This window comes from Amphiura filiformis, chromosome 9 (genome assembly GCF_039555335.1).
Source record: "Amphiura filiformis chromosome 9, Afil_fr2py, whole genome shotgun sequence".
In the NCBI taxonomy this organism is placed as follows: domain Eukaryota; kingdom Metazoa; phylum Echinodermata; class Ophiuroidea; order Amphilepidida; family Amphiuridae; genus Amphiura; species Amphiura filiformis.
Window position 1 is genome coordinate 699274 of NC_092636.1, and position 16917 is coordinate 716190.

At 43.7% G+C, this 16917-nt stretch overlaps 1 protein-coding gene across 1 annotated transcript in view; it reads right to left on the reverse strand.

Annotated features, from left to right (window-relative positions):
- LOC140160496 (TBC1 domain family member 1-like) overlaps window positions 1-16917 on the reverse strand; it is a 110188-nt gene that overhangs the window by 23159 nt on the left and 70112 nt on the right. Inside the window, 3 exon segments of the mRNA XM_072183730.1 lie at window positions 1897-1965; window positions 12785-12901; window positions 16584-16682. Of these exon segments, the coding sequence (XP_072039831.1) occupies window positions 1897-1965; window positions 12785-12901; window positions 16584-16682 (285 nt within the window).

Below are 16917 nucleotides of genomic sequence, written 5' to 3' on the forward strand. Positions count from 1 at the left end.
TGACCAAGGCGATTTTTATATAAATTATACAAAGATTCTTGTTTGATTATTGAGCATTTTTGCTATTTTTAACAGCAGCTGCAGAAAACTACTGCACTCTGAGCAAGTGTAATAGTCAATTTTCCATTGGACTCTACTAATCTACCTTGGCAATGCTGACAAACGTGAAGGTCAGTGGTAACCACCTCAACTCGCCAGTTATTACACCAAATCTACTGTTTATAATTTATATCAATCAACTCTTTTCCTTTCGAAAAATGTATGCTATATATTTGACAGTCACATGAAGGGATCATATGTGTGTGAACTTTTTTTTTAAATTGTAGCTCTCTCAAGTGTCCTCAAAATGACAAACATTTGTAAGTTTAGAGCAGAAAGACTTTCAACCAAATAACAACAGGATTTATGATTTATGAGATATGCAATTCAAACATATCATCGCTTTGATTTTAAAAAAATGATTACATTATAATTGAGTTACTGTTTTTTGTGTTATGTTCTATAGCAGAATACAGACATGTGCAAAAATTAATTTTCACCAAACCCACGTCAACACCTCCAGCATTCATTTCTCTGACAGAAATCCAATTTCATTAGACCTTATTAGTAGTCCCAGTACATAATTTGCTTGTTAACATCGCATCCTAACTACATATAAGCCTAGATCTATTTTGCACATTTTCAATAAGTAACTGGGTGACCTAGATACAACAAAGAGCGTTTCTGGGTTTAGTGCTATACACAAGTTAAAGCATATTGATAAGTAGCTGAAATAAAAATGGGCTGTACTGCTAATATTTCCGCTCCAGTCCAAAATCACAATTTTTTATTTTAGCTGAAATAAAATTTGCAAGTTTTGTTAATATTAAGGATACACTCAATTATCAGAAATTGCTTTCTTATAATTTATGAATTTATCCTGAAAGCAACACTCGTTTTCAATAAAACCAAGTGGCTTAAATGTCATCCATGGTCAGAGATCTTTTGTAATGTGGGTACAAATTGAAATTGGGACTATTCCACATGAAATCCATAAACCCCTATGGAAGACATGACCTACATAGGGGGTATATATCTCTAATGGAATCACCCATTTAGGTAACCCCATTTGAAATTCACACTCCCTGTGAGATATTAAGGTCATGCCTTTCATAGAGGGTGTATGGATTTAAACTGGAATAGCCTAATTTGATACACCTAAGAAGTTATAAAAACAATCTGCTGAAAAATGTGATACTTTAACACAACACAGCTACAACTTTTTTAAGTGACACCGATCCACAATGACTTTAAATTTCAAGAAGCCAAGCACATCAGAAGGATCATGTTCTAAATCAATACAAGCAGGTCGCACACATGAGCTGTGGGTCTCAATTTGAAGAATTAATATTCGATATTTGTACCTGTTTTACTCAAGAATAAAAACTACAACACTTTTGATATGGAAACAAATTTCTGTTGTTCCATATTGTGTACAGTGTGCATAGAATCATTGCAAATAATGTTATTATTTGATAAAATAATCATAACTTTAACAGCAAAACCTTTCTTCCCCCAAATAATAACCTTTTTGAAAATGACATATTTGAAGAACTAAAATTTGAGACCTTTGCAAATAAATTTGACAATTTTTGCACTGTTAGAAGTCTTAAAAGGTGATGTGCCACATCACTTGTTCCCCCTTCTCTATTTCCCCTCATATAATTCACCACCACGTGTACACATATTTACTACACCTCTAAAGAAACCAAATACCCTTGGAAATTGAATTAACAATACTGAGTGTATCCTTAGTTATGTTCATGCATAATTCCCACCCATCACCACTATCTCCCTGCACCATCTTTTATACTGCTTTCATTATTTTGCTTGGACAATAGATTGACTCATACTCACTCCTACAGATTTCTCAGCAGATTTCTTAAGGAATTCTTTATTGAGTGCCTCTTTCAATAAATCTGCATCCTGGGGGAAGGATAAAATATACTATGGTATATTATCAATTCAAAGGTAGATGGGGACTCTTACTTTGAAAATGATTTTGACATATAAAAATGTAATCGTGTATGTGATCATATGCGTGATGGTATGTGATCATATATGAACGTATGATCATATGTGCGCCGTATGATCATATGTGCGCCGTTCGGCAGCAACCTAGTTGATGTGATCTGATTGTGATGATTCACCATTGCAGCGAAATTACAGCGCTTTGAGTCCTCTTTATAAATCCAAAATGTATTTATTTATTTATATGTGTGATCGTATATGATCATGTGTGATCATAATTTATGTGATCATATGTGGATCATATCTGAATATATGTGAACATGGGTGATCAAATGTGACCATCCACGACGAACCCAGTGTAAAGTTGCAATTTTGAATTTCTAAGATTAAACAGTTGAAATCTCTTCAAAACATCACTGTCATAATCACTTGAGAAATAGGTGTTCAAAAAGCCTAGTTTGCTCTTGAAATTCCTTTGTTTCCTATTGATTTTTGTAAGCTTTATTTGTCAATATATCTGAATACGCACTGGCTACTTTATACTGGGTTCGTGGTGGATGGTCACATATGTTTTATGAACGTGTTAACATTTGTGATCATATGTGATCTCATGTGTGATCATTATGTGATCGTATGTGATCGTATGTGTGATCATACAATGTATGTGATCATATGTGTAAACTCTATATATCTATTCACCACTTGATATATGCCGATCACTTGCATGATAGAAGAGGCGAGGCATCAAACCACATGTCTATGACCTCATGTGATTATATATAGCATGATTCTTGACTTAATAAATCAGTCAATTGGCTGGTTCAAAATGTTCTGGTAAAAAAATGAACAAATGTATATCACCACCATGGAAACAATGCTTTAAATTAAATTAATTAATTAATCAATTAAGGGGGTACTACACCCCTGGCCAATTTTGTGCCTATTTTTGCATTTTTCTCAAAAATTATGGTGCATTGGTGACAAGTAAGATATGTATATTATAGGGGCAAGGACTACAATAACTGCACCGAAAATTCAGCAACTCAAGGCAAGTAGTTATTGATTTATTGATCAAATAGTGGTTTTCCCTTATTTTTTACTGTAACCCCACAACTGTTGTCTGTGTTGAAATAAACATTTCCAGTGCAGTAATTGTAGTCCTTGCCCCTATAATATACATATCTTACTTGTCACCAATGCGCTATAATTTTTGAGAAAACTGCAAAAATAAGCACAAAATTGGGCAGGGTGTTAGTACCCCCTTAAATTAAACAAAATTAATTTTGTGCACACAATGCAATTTGAAAACATGTGAAAAGCAAATTGAAAGAATTGACAAAAATGATCAACTATTATAACATCAACATTAAGGGGGTACTACACCCCAGTGTTAAATTTGTGACTATCTTTGCATTTTTCTCAAAACATAATAACACAGCTGGTAACAAAAGTTATGTATATTATAGGGGCATGGAATCCAGTTACTACACTAAAATTGCAGTGAACCAAGATAAGCGGTTCATTTTATATGATAGGAAATGAGGTACATCCTAGGCGTACCTCATTTCTTATCACAAATAACAAACAACTTGTCTTGGGTCACTGAAATTCCAGTGTAGTAATTGGATTCCTTGCCCCTATGATATACATATCTTTTGTTATCAGTGTATAATTAGTTTTTGAGAAAAATGCAAAAATAGTCACAAATTTATCGAGGGGTGTAGTACCCCCTTAAAAGAACATAACATTTCAAAATCAAATTGAACAGAAAATGAACTGCTAGTTATTTTGATTTATTTATTACTTTGTTTTAAAAAACAAATAATTCAATATGTCACCATTGAAATGTATGAAAGTGAGTAAACCTAAATGAAAGGCAATACATGTGTTGATTTTTTTTTCTTGAATAATTATAATAATTACTGTCTCACCTTGGAAAATGTTCGGGGTCGAATATGCTAAAATGAAATGTGATTGTATATTTCATTCAATTAATATCACAAAATTATTGCATTCATGATCAAAAATAGTCCCAAACAAAAATGTTTGGTAGACTCATAACCGGTGCGATCTTACCTTTCCGATGTTGATTAAGATACTTCTTGCATCGATCCCGAGATGCGGAAAAAACCAATAGTCATTTTGTCCCACATAAATGAATAAATAACAAAAACCCCGATCCCCGGTGGACTCACCCAAAAGGTGACGTCACACCATATGATAAATCCCTTATCCGACTTGGGATCCCCTACTCGGACCAAACTTGTAGGGGTGGCGGGGTCGGGATAATCAACATCGGAAAGGTAAGATCGCACGGTTATGAGTCTACCAAACATTTTTGTTTGGGACTAGACTCAGTACACCGGTCGATCTCACCGTTCGATGTTGATTAAGATACTTCTTGCATCAACATCTGAAAGATCGATCTAGCAAGTAACCGACGGATGGAGGTACAAGATTGGTCAGCATCTGATCAGGGATCGGGAGCGGTAGCGATGGTTTTCGCGAGGTCAGAAAATATTTTCCCCAGCGGTCGGGAAACAAAAAGACCACGCGATCACAGACATAAACCTCCTTACTTAATAAGTTTGGTGGTTAAGAATAGCGACACTGGTTCTTACCATGCTGAGTATTCTGTATAGTCTGAAAACCTGGTACCCGTACACCACCGTATTATGATCGCCGAACAATGTCCCGGTAAACCTCCGCCCGTCTCTGATTACTAACGTAAGCGGAAGTATCGTAGAGAAGGCGAAGGTGGCTTCGGGACACCGCCTGCTAGATCTCCTCAAGGGACAACCGAGCGGTATACCCAAGATGATGAGATAGCTCGTGTCGAGTGGGTCGTGGGACGCGAAACCTTCGCGATCCCCGGACCCCACCAACACCTGGACCAGCCATTGCGACAGCGGCTGGACCGAAAGGCTCTGTAAGGGTGATGAATGCGGTCGTGAGTCCCTCGCAAGGCTTGTGTTCGGAAGAAATAGTGCTGCAGCGCCTTATCGGACACCCCAGCCTATCTTTGGCTTCAGCGAACCTTGCCCAACCCTGGGGATTGGAGAGGGACGAATGTCGGTATGCACCGCGCCCGTTCAGTAGTCACGAGAACAGAGCGCCCGAAACAGTGTCGCTCCAGTGTTTGTGAACACGGAAGCTAACCTCGAGACCGTGTGCAACTCAGCACCGCCGGCCCGAAGCCAACGCCAAACCGGAAAGCCATCTTGAGAGTTACGTATTTAAGCGGCGCTTTTGGCGGAAGGTCAAAAGGGTGACCCTTAAAGTAATCTAAGACTGTGTTGGGATCCCTAGGAGGATCACTTTCCGTTTTAGTAGACACTCGTTGAACATACCGTCGGCGTAGACTAATAAGGTAACCATCGGCTATGATAGTCGACCCGTCTCGAAACCTCGGTGAATGGAGAGGACAGCTGACTTATAGCTGGCCCCAGTGGCCCGCTGAAGTCTTGCTTGGAACTTTTCTGTCAGAAACTCCGGAACTAGCAGCACAGAGGCTCTAGCGGGAGAGCTATTTGTCTCATTGCACCAAGCGTAGTATGGAGCCAGACTCTGGCTATATCGTGCGGAGGGTAGACTTCCGTCTAGCCCGGCGATGAGAAAAACAGCTTCTGATGAAAAGTATCCCTCCGCTGCGTGTTCCCTGGTAAGGGCCATGCAGCTGCAGGTGCTCTAGTGATAGACTGGTACCTCCGCTCCGGGCATCCGGAGTAGATCTGGTACCTCGGGGAGTGCCAGCGGCCTTGCCGCTAGCAGAATGACAATGCAGTCTTCCCACCCGATCTTGGCCACCACCCTCATGAGTAGTGAGATCGGAGGGACTGCATAAGCTGTCATCCCTCCCCAGTCTATGGACAGAGCGTCCACGGTGAATGCTTGGGGGTCCGCGACCCTTGAGCAGTACACCGGCAGTGGATGATTGCGATGAGATGCGAACAGATCTTTCGAGGGGTGGTACATACCCTTGAAGATCGTCTGAGCGAACCGCGGAGCAAGGCACCATTCTGCTGGTCCCGACACCCTTCCTCGTGACAGATTGTGCGCGAGGATGCTGGTGACGCCAGCGATGTGTATCGCTCTCATCGTAATCTGCCTGAACTTGCACCACCCTATCAGGTGTCGTGCATGCAGGCTCAATCGTGGTGGCCCGGAGTCCCCTTGTCTGTTGGGGTAGGCTACCACGGTTGTGTTATCCGTCAGGACAACGGTATGTGATTCCACGATCACCTCCTCGTAAGCGAGGAGGTTGATGTGAAACTCTGTCTCTATGGCCCCCATAGGCCCGAGACGGAGTCTCCGTGGCTGTGGCCCCCCAGCCCCGTTTTGACGCCATGGTAGTCACTACGTGACATACCGGGGGTGCAGGAACCTGACACCCTGGGTCAAATTGGGCTGATGGGTCCACCACCAGAGATCCTCCCGCGCGATCTCCGACAACGGAACCGCGAGGGATATTGGTGACGACTGGGCCTGCAAGCAGGCTAGAAGGTGTAGTTGGGTAAGCCCTAACGTAGAAGCGGCAGTACAGTACGAGGTCTACCATACTGGCCATTAGGCCTACCACCTTCATCCATGCCACAGCGGGTTTTGCCGAGACTCGGCCAAGAGTCAGGCACACCGCACCATGTTAAATCACCCGCTCGGGTGAGAGCACGCCGAACCCCTCCGTGAGGGTGATCTGGGCCCCTACAAATAGTGGTGTCTGCGTCGGGACCACGCTGGACTTTTTTTGAGCTGATCAAAAATCCAGGGTCCCGCACCCACGGACTATCAACCCCATGAGACCCGTAGTCTTCAGTGGAGTGCGTCCGTATATGAGCCAAGCGTCCAGGTAGCAACTGATGTTGACACCCCTGTGCTTCAGGTACGCTGCCACCGCTCTGACCAAGAGTGTTAAACACCCTGGGAGAGATGGACAGGCCGGATGGCCGGTATCAAAACTGGTAATTTTGATCCTGTACCTAGAAGCGCAGATGCCTCCGATCTTGAGAGGCGATTGGCATATGCAGATAGGCGTCCGAGAGATCTAGCGATGCTGTTCCCATGCCCCTGATGGGGCAGGCTAGCACCGAGGCGAGAGTCCCCATTCTGAACCTCTTGGGCCTGAAGAACGTGTTCAACGGCCTGCGGTTCCGGATGGGGCTCCCGTCGCCAGTCTTCCTTGGAGCCAATTGCTTCTAGATCCCCCGTAGAACGGGTGGGTAGACCGGGACAATCGCCCGCCGTGAGAAGCTGTGTGATCCCTGTCAGTAGTGCCCGGACGCTGGGGGCCGTCTGACGGCACTACTGTGGACCTCTGAAATGTGCAGGCGAATGTGGGGAGACTGGGTTGCCAGTCTGTAACCCCCACTCACCACTGACCATACCCAGGCGCTCAAAGAGATGGTTTCCCACCTCTGGGTGAAAGCCATAAGCGGTCGCCCACTGGGAGATCCCCTGTGGAAAAACCGCTGAGCCCCCAGGAATGCTCTGCCTAGCTTCCCTTGGAAGAGCGCTTGCTCTTCTTCGGGCTTGCCAGCTGTTCCTGTGCTACCCTTGCGCCTCCCAGAAATGGGTGCTGCAGAGGTAGTGGGCTCGGGTACTGTTGGTGGTGCACGGCCTGCTGAAGTCGGAGCTCCTACCCATGGTAAGGGCAGTTTCCGACCTCTTCAGAGTGCTCCGTTGGTAGCTTCTTTGCACGGTCCTCCACCGTAGCGCAGAAGCATCCAAAGAGAAAAAGGACCCTGCCTTTCCATCGCGTTGAGCGATTGGAGTGGCAGGCCCCATCCCCGGCGCTGAGTGGACACCCTATGGGCTAGGCCCATGGAGCTCTCGTTGAGGCTAGCTGTTAGCACCGCTAATAGGCTCACCTCGCGGAAGAGCTCAGATGTTGTCTGGCGTGATACGCCAGCGACATCTGGGTCCTCTCGGATCCCCTCAGGTAGGTCTCGTGGTCCTCCGCGTTACACGCAGAGGAAGCGTGCAAGCACGCGGCGTCATAGCTCTACTGAGCTCGACAGCCCACGATATCTACCCGTGAGGTTTGCCGGGAATGAGAGTGCAGGCGCCCCTGTGAGGAAGCAGCAGCTGAGCATCCTACTGAAAGGATCCCTGGTCCTCCTCCATGGACTCCCCCTTAGGGGTGTCCGGAGGAAGATCAGTGCTGTTGCTCCCCTCGCGGGGCAGCGGGGAAGGAGACTGTAGTGATGTCACTACCGGACTCAGCTTCCGACTCCTTTCCTCGCCCACAGTATCCGTATCATGCTCTGATGATGACGGTAACTGAGGACGGGCATCTGAAAGCGGGTAAGAAGGCATAACCACTGTGTGGCTCGCCGACTACCTGCCAGCAGAAGAGGGAGTACTCCCGCAAGACCCTGAGGTATCCGCCATGGCACCACTGGGTCCGCATGCTCTCGCAGCCGTCGTCCTAGCGCTAGCAGCACGGGGCCTACCCTGATCAAGATCTGGGTTAGCCCCATGCCGGCTGGCCTGGTCAACAGCTGATGATGGTACTGCGTGGCCATCGCTGGCGACACTTGCCACGGTGCTGGGCCGTGGAAGAAACACCCTGCGGCGGGTACCACGGGCATACCCGCCGGCAGCTGACCCTGAAAGGATCCGCCACCAGGGTAACCCCCTGGGACTGCAGGACCAGGCCCCGCCCCCCCCCTTGTTGCCACAGAGACTGTGGCGACTAAAGCGAGTGCTGCGGTACCGGTCGCGGTATCAGCGTGGGTACCGTGAGGGTTCCCAACTGTGGACCGCTGTACCCTCGCCACACTGCGTTCCCTGTTTGGGGATCAAGCTGTGTGCTGGCGTGGTACCGGGCGCGGTACTAGCGTAGGTGCCCGTGAGGGCTCCCGGCTGTGTACCACTGTACCCATGCCTCACTGCGTTCCCCGCAAAGGATCAAGCCGTGTGTATGGGTACCCGCTTATACCGGCTGTCCCTTGGCTAGAGGGAGCTTGCCTAGTACCACGGGTAGCTGAGCGTGGATACCCCCGGTCGATCACATCGCCACCTGAATAGGCAGCGTCAATCAATGGAGCTATGCCCTGTTGATTTGACAGTGATCGATCAAGAGAGGGTAATTGACCCATTGACGGTAATGGATCACCCACGCTCCGCTGGCTCTCGAGGACATAAGTGGGTTGTTGATCAGCTAGGCTGTTCAAGCTACTTACTGTACCCTCTAGAGCTTCGCCCAATGTCGCTGTGTGTGGCGGACCACTCACGGCAGCTATGGGCGGGTGCATAGCGGCTACCACTGAAGTCAAGCCGTAGCTCGTCTTTGTAGCTGCCACCGAATGCACCTGGGTCGCTGTCCCGTGAGAGACTGCGAGCCCAACCCCTGAATAATCGCCAGCCAGTCCCTGTGGACAGCCAGCAGCTATTCTAGGGCCCAGGGTATCACTCGGCGGTCCCGCCATGGAACGCTGCCGTGTGACAACCCCAGTTGGTTCTGCTAAGACTACACCCACAGCGTTAGCAGCGGTATCGTCTCTGCTGAACCCATGCATGCTAGGGTTCAACCCAGGCAAGCCCGGGTACCCTTGCATGCTGCCCGTCGCTGGCTACTACTGTGGCTGTTTGAGCCCGTAGACAGGCCTGCAACAGACGGGTGTCCTCCTGCTAAAAACCCGTGAGGATTTTCGCTAGAGGGCTGGTATCCTCCTGCTACAAAACCGCTAGGGTTTTCGCTGGTGGTTACCGCTCTGCTGCCTGCTACTTTGCTCCGACGTATAGTCAGTGCTTTCGCTGGCTGCTGAGCCTTTGGACGCGCTTAGCAGTCCCGAAGGAACCGCCTGCTTGTCCGGGACCGGAGCCCCTTAAGCAGACCTGCCATGACCCATAGGGGCTGTCACAGCAGAATCTACCGTGATCGACTGGTATCCTCCTGCTGCAAAACCCGCTAGGGTTTCCGCTGGTGGTTACCGCTCTGCTGCCTGCTACTTTGCTCCGACGTATAGTCAGTGCTTTCGCTGGCTGCTGAGCCTTTGGACGCGCTTAGCAGTCCCGAAGGAACCGCCTGCTTGTCCGGGGACCGGAGCCCCTTAAGCAGACCTGCCATGACACATAGGGGCTGTCACAGCAGAATCCACGGTATCGACCTTACCAGTGCCCTTGGTAGATTTCTTCTTCGTCTTATGGCGATGACGGAGCCTATCCCAATCGTCAAGCTGGAACTCGGAGAGTCCTAAGCAAAAGAAAGACATCTAGAAGAGCGTGGGCACTCCCTGTGGGTGAAACCGTGCGGGTGTGGGTCCCGCTCCGTCACCAGGGAAGGGCAAGCCCGACAGGGCGAGGCGAGCGAGGAGAAAAAGGGAGGGGGGCTACCCCCCAACACGCGACTCAAGCCCAGTAAGCAAACCTGAGCACGGAGGCTGGTCGCTAACGTTAGTGGTAAAAGTAAGGACTGGCTAACTTTATTACTAAAATGTCAGGCGGGTCCCTACCAATCCCCACCGTATGAATATCTGATTAACTCGTCTTTATTGGACGGTAATGAAGACATAACGATAGAGTAATCACCCTAACATAGCAACAATAACCTACCGTACATGAAATACAATGTGTATGTACAAACATCTATTGTAACTTACAGGCTGCAATGGTTGTTTTACGTGGGAAACAAAATGAATGGCGTCAACGAGCGGCCATTTTGAATTGCTTTCGTGTGTCCCGTATATAAGCGGAGGCACGATATGTAGCTAAGTTTTGGATCGTTTTTTGTCACTTTTTCGCCAGAAAATGCCGTCAAAACTATCCTCAGCCGAACAATACCGGTTTGGTTTTACCTAAGGTGTGAAACTACAACCGTATATCTCGCCTTGGTCGAGAAATTGATACACAGTGCTATGAACAATCGATAGGCACGTCTGTGTCAGTCGGAGACCAAGGAGGATAAGGGACGATCATATGGTGTGACGTCACCTTTTGGGTGAGTCCACCGGGGATCGGGGTTTTTGTTATTTATTCATTTATGTGGGACAAAATGACTATTGGTTTTTTCCGCATCTCGGGATCGATGCAAGAAGTATCTTAATCAACATCGGAAACGGTGAGATCGACCGGTGTACTGAGTCTACTACATATTTCAAATGGAGTCACCCATTCAGGTAACCCCATTGAAATTCACACTCCCTGTGGAAGATTAAGGTGATGACTTCCTGAGTGGGAAATGGATTCCATGGATGCACCAGGAAATCAATCCTTTACTGTGGGAGACCTCTGTTTCATTTCAAATAGGCATGGTCAATATTTTAAAGCATTATCCAAATCCAAGAGGAGAGCCAACTCGAGTCATTTGGATCCAAAATATTGACTGTTGTCTTGCTGATATAAATGTCTTGATGTGTACAGTTTCCCATCGGATCACCAGATGCTGTTTTACAACCAAGGTCAAATGTCTTACTCTCCATATTTGGTGTCGTTCTGGACTGAATAAAAAGTGCCATAGACTATAATTCAAGACCGAATTAAAAAGACTAGTTTGCGTCCTGTCAATCAGACCAAAAATGCTGTACTGCACAGGTTAGCAACCAATCATGTCACGTCTTTGCCCTGACGTCAGACGCAAACTAGTCTTTTTAATTCGGTCTTAAATTATAGTACAGACCATTTTCCAACAGTCGAAGTCCCTGTGCATTGTATGCTGTGAATTCTCGCATATTCATGAGGGCCGATCATTCGTGTCTTATAATCATGCCAGCGTTGCATGCCTTCGCATACACGCAATAGAGCTTTGCGTGCCATCGTGATTATGCAATAGACCGTAAAAATATGTGATTTAGGGATTCAATCATGTTTCACCGTTGTTCATCACCGTTTAACAACGATGCGGGACGCGTCGTCTGCGTGGTTTACTTCGCGAGGGTAGCTTAAGTAAACCACGCAGACGCGCCGGACGCGAGTTGTTAAACGGTGATGAACAACGATGAAACATGATTGAACTTTCAACAACGAAAAGAAGCTAAATATCGTATAATTCACGATTATTTTACGAAGAATGTCAGTTAATCATTGCCACTCAGCCTTACAAAAACTTCGATGATTTTTCTTTTGATATCAGCAATAAAACTACAGAATAAAACGGCAATGTTTAGCCGCTACCTGAAAAATACTGAATTCAAATTGTAAGCTGGCATACGCACAAAGGTTCCAGGCATGACGAATTTCTGGCGCTCTCGCGTAACGCGTAGTCTCGCTTCGCGTCAGCGTATACGCTTACAGTAAAAGTGTGGGTTCATCACGGTTTAACAACGGTTGGCTCCTGTACAAAGGTATAGGAAGAGTTGTTGAAAAGTGCATAGCAGTTTTGTCTGTCACACCTCATGGAAAGATCGGCCCTCATTATCGGGTGATGCTGAGACTTTGTCTGTTTGGAGTTAAAGATCGGCCCTCATTATCGGGTGATGCTGAGACTTTGTCTGTTTGGAGTTCATCTGTTTCTCTTTAGTCCATGAAAAGAGCCATGATTTTGACAAACCCCCATACATAAGACCACACTCTGTTTCAGATTTTCAGGAAATGAAAATACCTGCGTTCACTTTCATAGTACAGCAAACACCACCAATTCAAGTCACACAACACAGTCCAATTGAAATGTACAGAGTGGAGGGTGCAAATGATGTTTTAAACACTCATACCGTAGTCAGTTACTGACACTCACTATGGCTAAATAGACACTTCAATTTTACATTCACAAATTTGACAAGCAACATCAACACATACTGTAATGTCACTTGTTTCAAGGTGAAGTGATGACGTAACCTACCGATTCTGTCATTGTGTTTCTTCTGCTGGTGTATCCTGTGTTGGCAAAGCCTGTCTCCTCTGGTATCGTCTCATCTTCTTCATCTAGGCTCTTCTCTGTGCTGGTCCGACTTTTACTCTACATATAAAAGAAAAGTTTGGTAGGCATGTGTTAAAACAGTAGTTGAATTTTCACATTTTGCATTCTTGGAACAGTCATCTTGCAAAGCTAAAAATTATAATCATGCTGTTGTAAGAATAAATTAAACATTGGGTCAAGTTATCTGAAAATGGACCTAAGACAGGGGGAAAGGAATACTTTACAGATTATGATTTCTTACAACAACACAGTGGAAACTTCTACCCAAACACCAGTAAAATCTGTTGAAATTCAGTCACAGTAGTGTGATTTTGAATTGAGTTGGCACCTGTGGCAGGGTCAAGATAGCATGGGGCATTTACCCTATAAACTTGGTATTTTCTTCTCCATCAGAACCAAAAATCACAGAATAGTCCACTATTTTTGGCAAAAATGCCAAATTTTAGGTAAATTTCAGATTTTTGCCCTCCCCCACTTCACTTTGCCCCTCCCCCACCATTGCCCAAAACCCTGGGGAAAATCCTCATGCCACCACTGGTTAGCATTGTCATGAGAAATTGCAATCTCTGAATCAACTCAACTCCATCCTCCCTCCCTGACACAATGAAGAGACAATTTAGACAAGCAGCACAGCAATGTGTTGTCCTACATAGATACATGGTCATGTACCTTATACAGCAGCTATCCACAGAAATTATTGGATGCACTCAGCTGATAAAATGAATCCAATCAGAAAGATTACTCACCCAATTTCACAATGCTAACCACTGTCTCGCTGATTTCTAATAAGTACCTTCTCCAAGCAATATGCATGGAATAATACAGAATTACACCAACAAACCGCTTTTTGCGTTGTTGTCTTCCATATCGCATTGGACATGCTTAACTAGGGCAATATGTGTTTTCCTGGCTTAAATGGAATTATGTCGCAATGCACATCCACTACTTAATCTGTATAAACTGTCTGTGCATGATTAGAATTTTAATTACTTTCTGATGCTTACCCAGGATCACGACCCCTATAGGGAATATATTATTAGCCATGACACTATGAGCCAAAATGAACTCATCCCCAGTCGCACAGTTCAATAACCCCATTCATCAATCATAGCTCAAGAGTTGAACTCATGTTGTCCAGTATGAATTTTTGTACCCATCACATTCAGAGGTCATTCTAGGAGTGTATAAGTATATTGGAGTTGTAGAACAGTGCCCTGACATATGAGCATATGGTCGAATCCAACCAAAAGTGTCCACGGGCCAAAAATAAAAGTCCGAAATAAAAATGTCTCCACAATTTTTTCCTTAAGCCCATTGATTGATGACATATTGGCCTTATAGGAACCAAAAGTGCCATTACTAATCTTGAAAAATAAATCCAGGACGTGTGATAGTAAATGTGATATCAAAACCCAATGTTACCTACGAATACCACTAGGATGCTTTCACTATCGCAATACTAATCAACCTAAAACAAATGGAATATTCCCATTAACGCTTTTTTTCGTGTAATGTAGACCACAGGGTGTCAGGAAAATGCTAACTCAACCAGAAAATATTTGTTTTTATTTTTATAACGTGATCAATATGATCTTAGTCAATTTATGCTAGTTTATTTTTGAAAATGAAGTTTAGGTCAGTTTCTGTATTTTATTTATCAAATGAGGATGAATCAATTTACACATTGTATAAGAACGAGTATGATATATGTTTTCAAGAATATTAGGAATTATACGCATACACCTAACGCTTTATACAATGAAAAGGTGAATAAACCCGGTATTCGTAGGTAACATGAGCGATTTAACAATATCTATATTGAGTTTATAGGTTTAAATTTTGCTATTATGGTAATGAATTAATAAAATGGTAGTTTTAGATCCCTTTCAGATGGTACGTCCAAATGAATAAATGCTATTACCTTGGATCAAAAATTTTTTGATGCTTTTAGCAAGATTTTGACCACTTCATTTTGATATATAAGTAGTTAATCAGCAATTTTACATAATAAATAATTGTTGAATGAATCCGTATATGGGTAATAATAGTGTCCTGGGGTACCGCTTAAAGTTTTTGACAATTAATTTCCATTGGTAGGGACACTTCATTACACATGTCATGTATTATGCTGTATTCGTAAGTAACATTTCAGTATTTGTAGGTAAGAATTAGACTTTTGGTGGATATCACAATCAAAACTTCATTTTATAAAGCACTTTGAATGTATTATTTTCTTTATGTGCGTTTATTGATACTTTAAACCCTATCATGTATTAATAATGTCGGTTCACAACGGTTGAAAGAGGATTGAAGTAAGAAACAAAGGCACTAAAGTGACTTTAATTTGCTTAATTGCACACAAATCGCTTAAAACCGTTATTGCAGACTTGTGAAGTCCATCTTGGAGTCAGTTACGTCTTGTGGCCTTTCGTTTGAGGGCAACTACAATTAGCTTTATACCAGGGTCCATCAATGTGTTGTCTAGATCATGAGACAATGAGAACAGTCGTTTTTTCCATGGTATTCAGTAGGTAACCTTAGCGAAACGCGTCAAAAGTTACCTTCGAATAAATCAATTTGGACACAAATTACTAAGAAACCAGAAGGTCGGTAACCATTTAAAATGAAGCACACATGACAGCTGTCAAATCTTAGTTTTTATCCCCTTCTAATCTTCTTTGAATCTGATTTTTCTTTCAAATGAGCAGACCGTCGTCTATTTCAGTACATATTTTTCACCAATTAAGCCGTATTCAGTTTTGCATGGTGGGCATGTATGTGAATTCGCAACTTTCATTGACATATGATTTGATAGCAAACATACAGGCCTTCGTTATGTACCAATATGGGCATTGGCATGAATGGCGGTGTTTCACAATACTGTCATGATGTCAAACTGTATTCGTAGGTAACATTCGGTTACCGAAATTTACCTACGAATACTTGCTTTTATTGTTGACATCTCAGAAATATTTAAACGCAGGTGATTGAAACTTGGTAGAAATAAAGAGTGTATTACCCTGCACCTATTGCTTAACTATTGTTTACTATTCTCTCACTTTGTGGAAATGGCACAGCTTTTAACATGTATTCGGAGGTAATGCATATTTTTACCAAACCTACCTTTGTGCCATTTAGAATTTCTGGCAGCTAAACACAATAATAAAGATGTCCGAATGCAATGCATTTCAGTATTGGACATATCAAAGCTTGTATCAATTGCGCATTTATTAGTGATTTCCATTTTTAAAGATATATCTAGTGCTATGAAAAATTGTATTCAGTAGGTAATGTAAAAAATACCACTCAAAGAATTATCACAAAAAATTCATAATTATGTACAAATATGTGAAAAATTGAACAGGCAATCTTTGAATACACACCTTTCAGGAAATCAATTTAGATTCAATCCAATGACTTCTTTTCATAACTGATTTAGATGTTTTTAAAAATACTTTAAGAAATATTTTGAAAAAATGGGTAAAAATAGCATGTTTTGGGGTCTCTGTGTCTAAGTTTTTCACAGAAGGGGTCTTATTATATATGGCGCTAAGCGTATGATCAAAGCGAATAAACACAATACAAAAACTAATGCCAATTGATTAATACTTTTAAGTTATGGCCCTGAACATGCCGTGTACACTTTTCGTTGGATTCGACCATATATACGACCCTAGTGTAATATTCTGTTTTGTCCAGGAGCACCGCACACACAACTTACTCTGTTCAGCAGATTTTCAAATGATGTTGTTAGCGATTTCTTTGCCTTCTTGAATCTTGATTCAGGTTCCTTGGCTGCTTTCTCTCCACTCTTTCTTCCCTGGTTAATAAAAAAACCCCATTAAAGTGTTACTTGATCACATATTAAACTATATTATTCCTAGATAAACCAAAAAAACATGTCTAGCATGGGCTAGACAGTTCTTGATGTTAAAGGGGCAGTTTGTGATTCTAGTATCCTCTTTTTAGGATATAAGAATAAAGCTGATTTCCAAAATTTCAGTTGATTTGGACATTGAATTTGCCAGTTAGGCATAATTACATGTATCACAGTG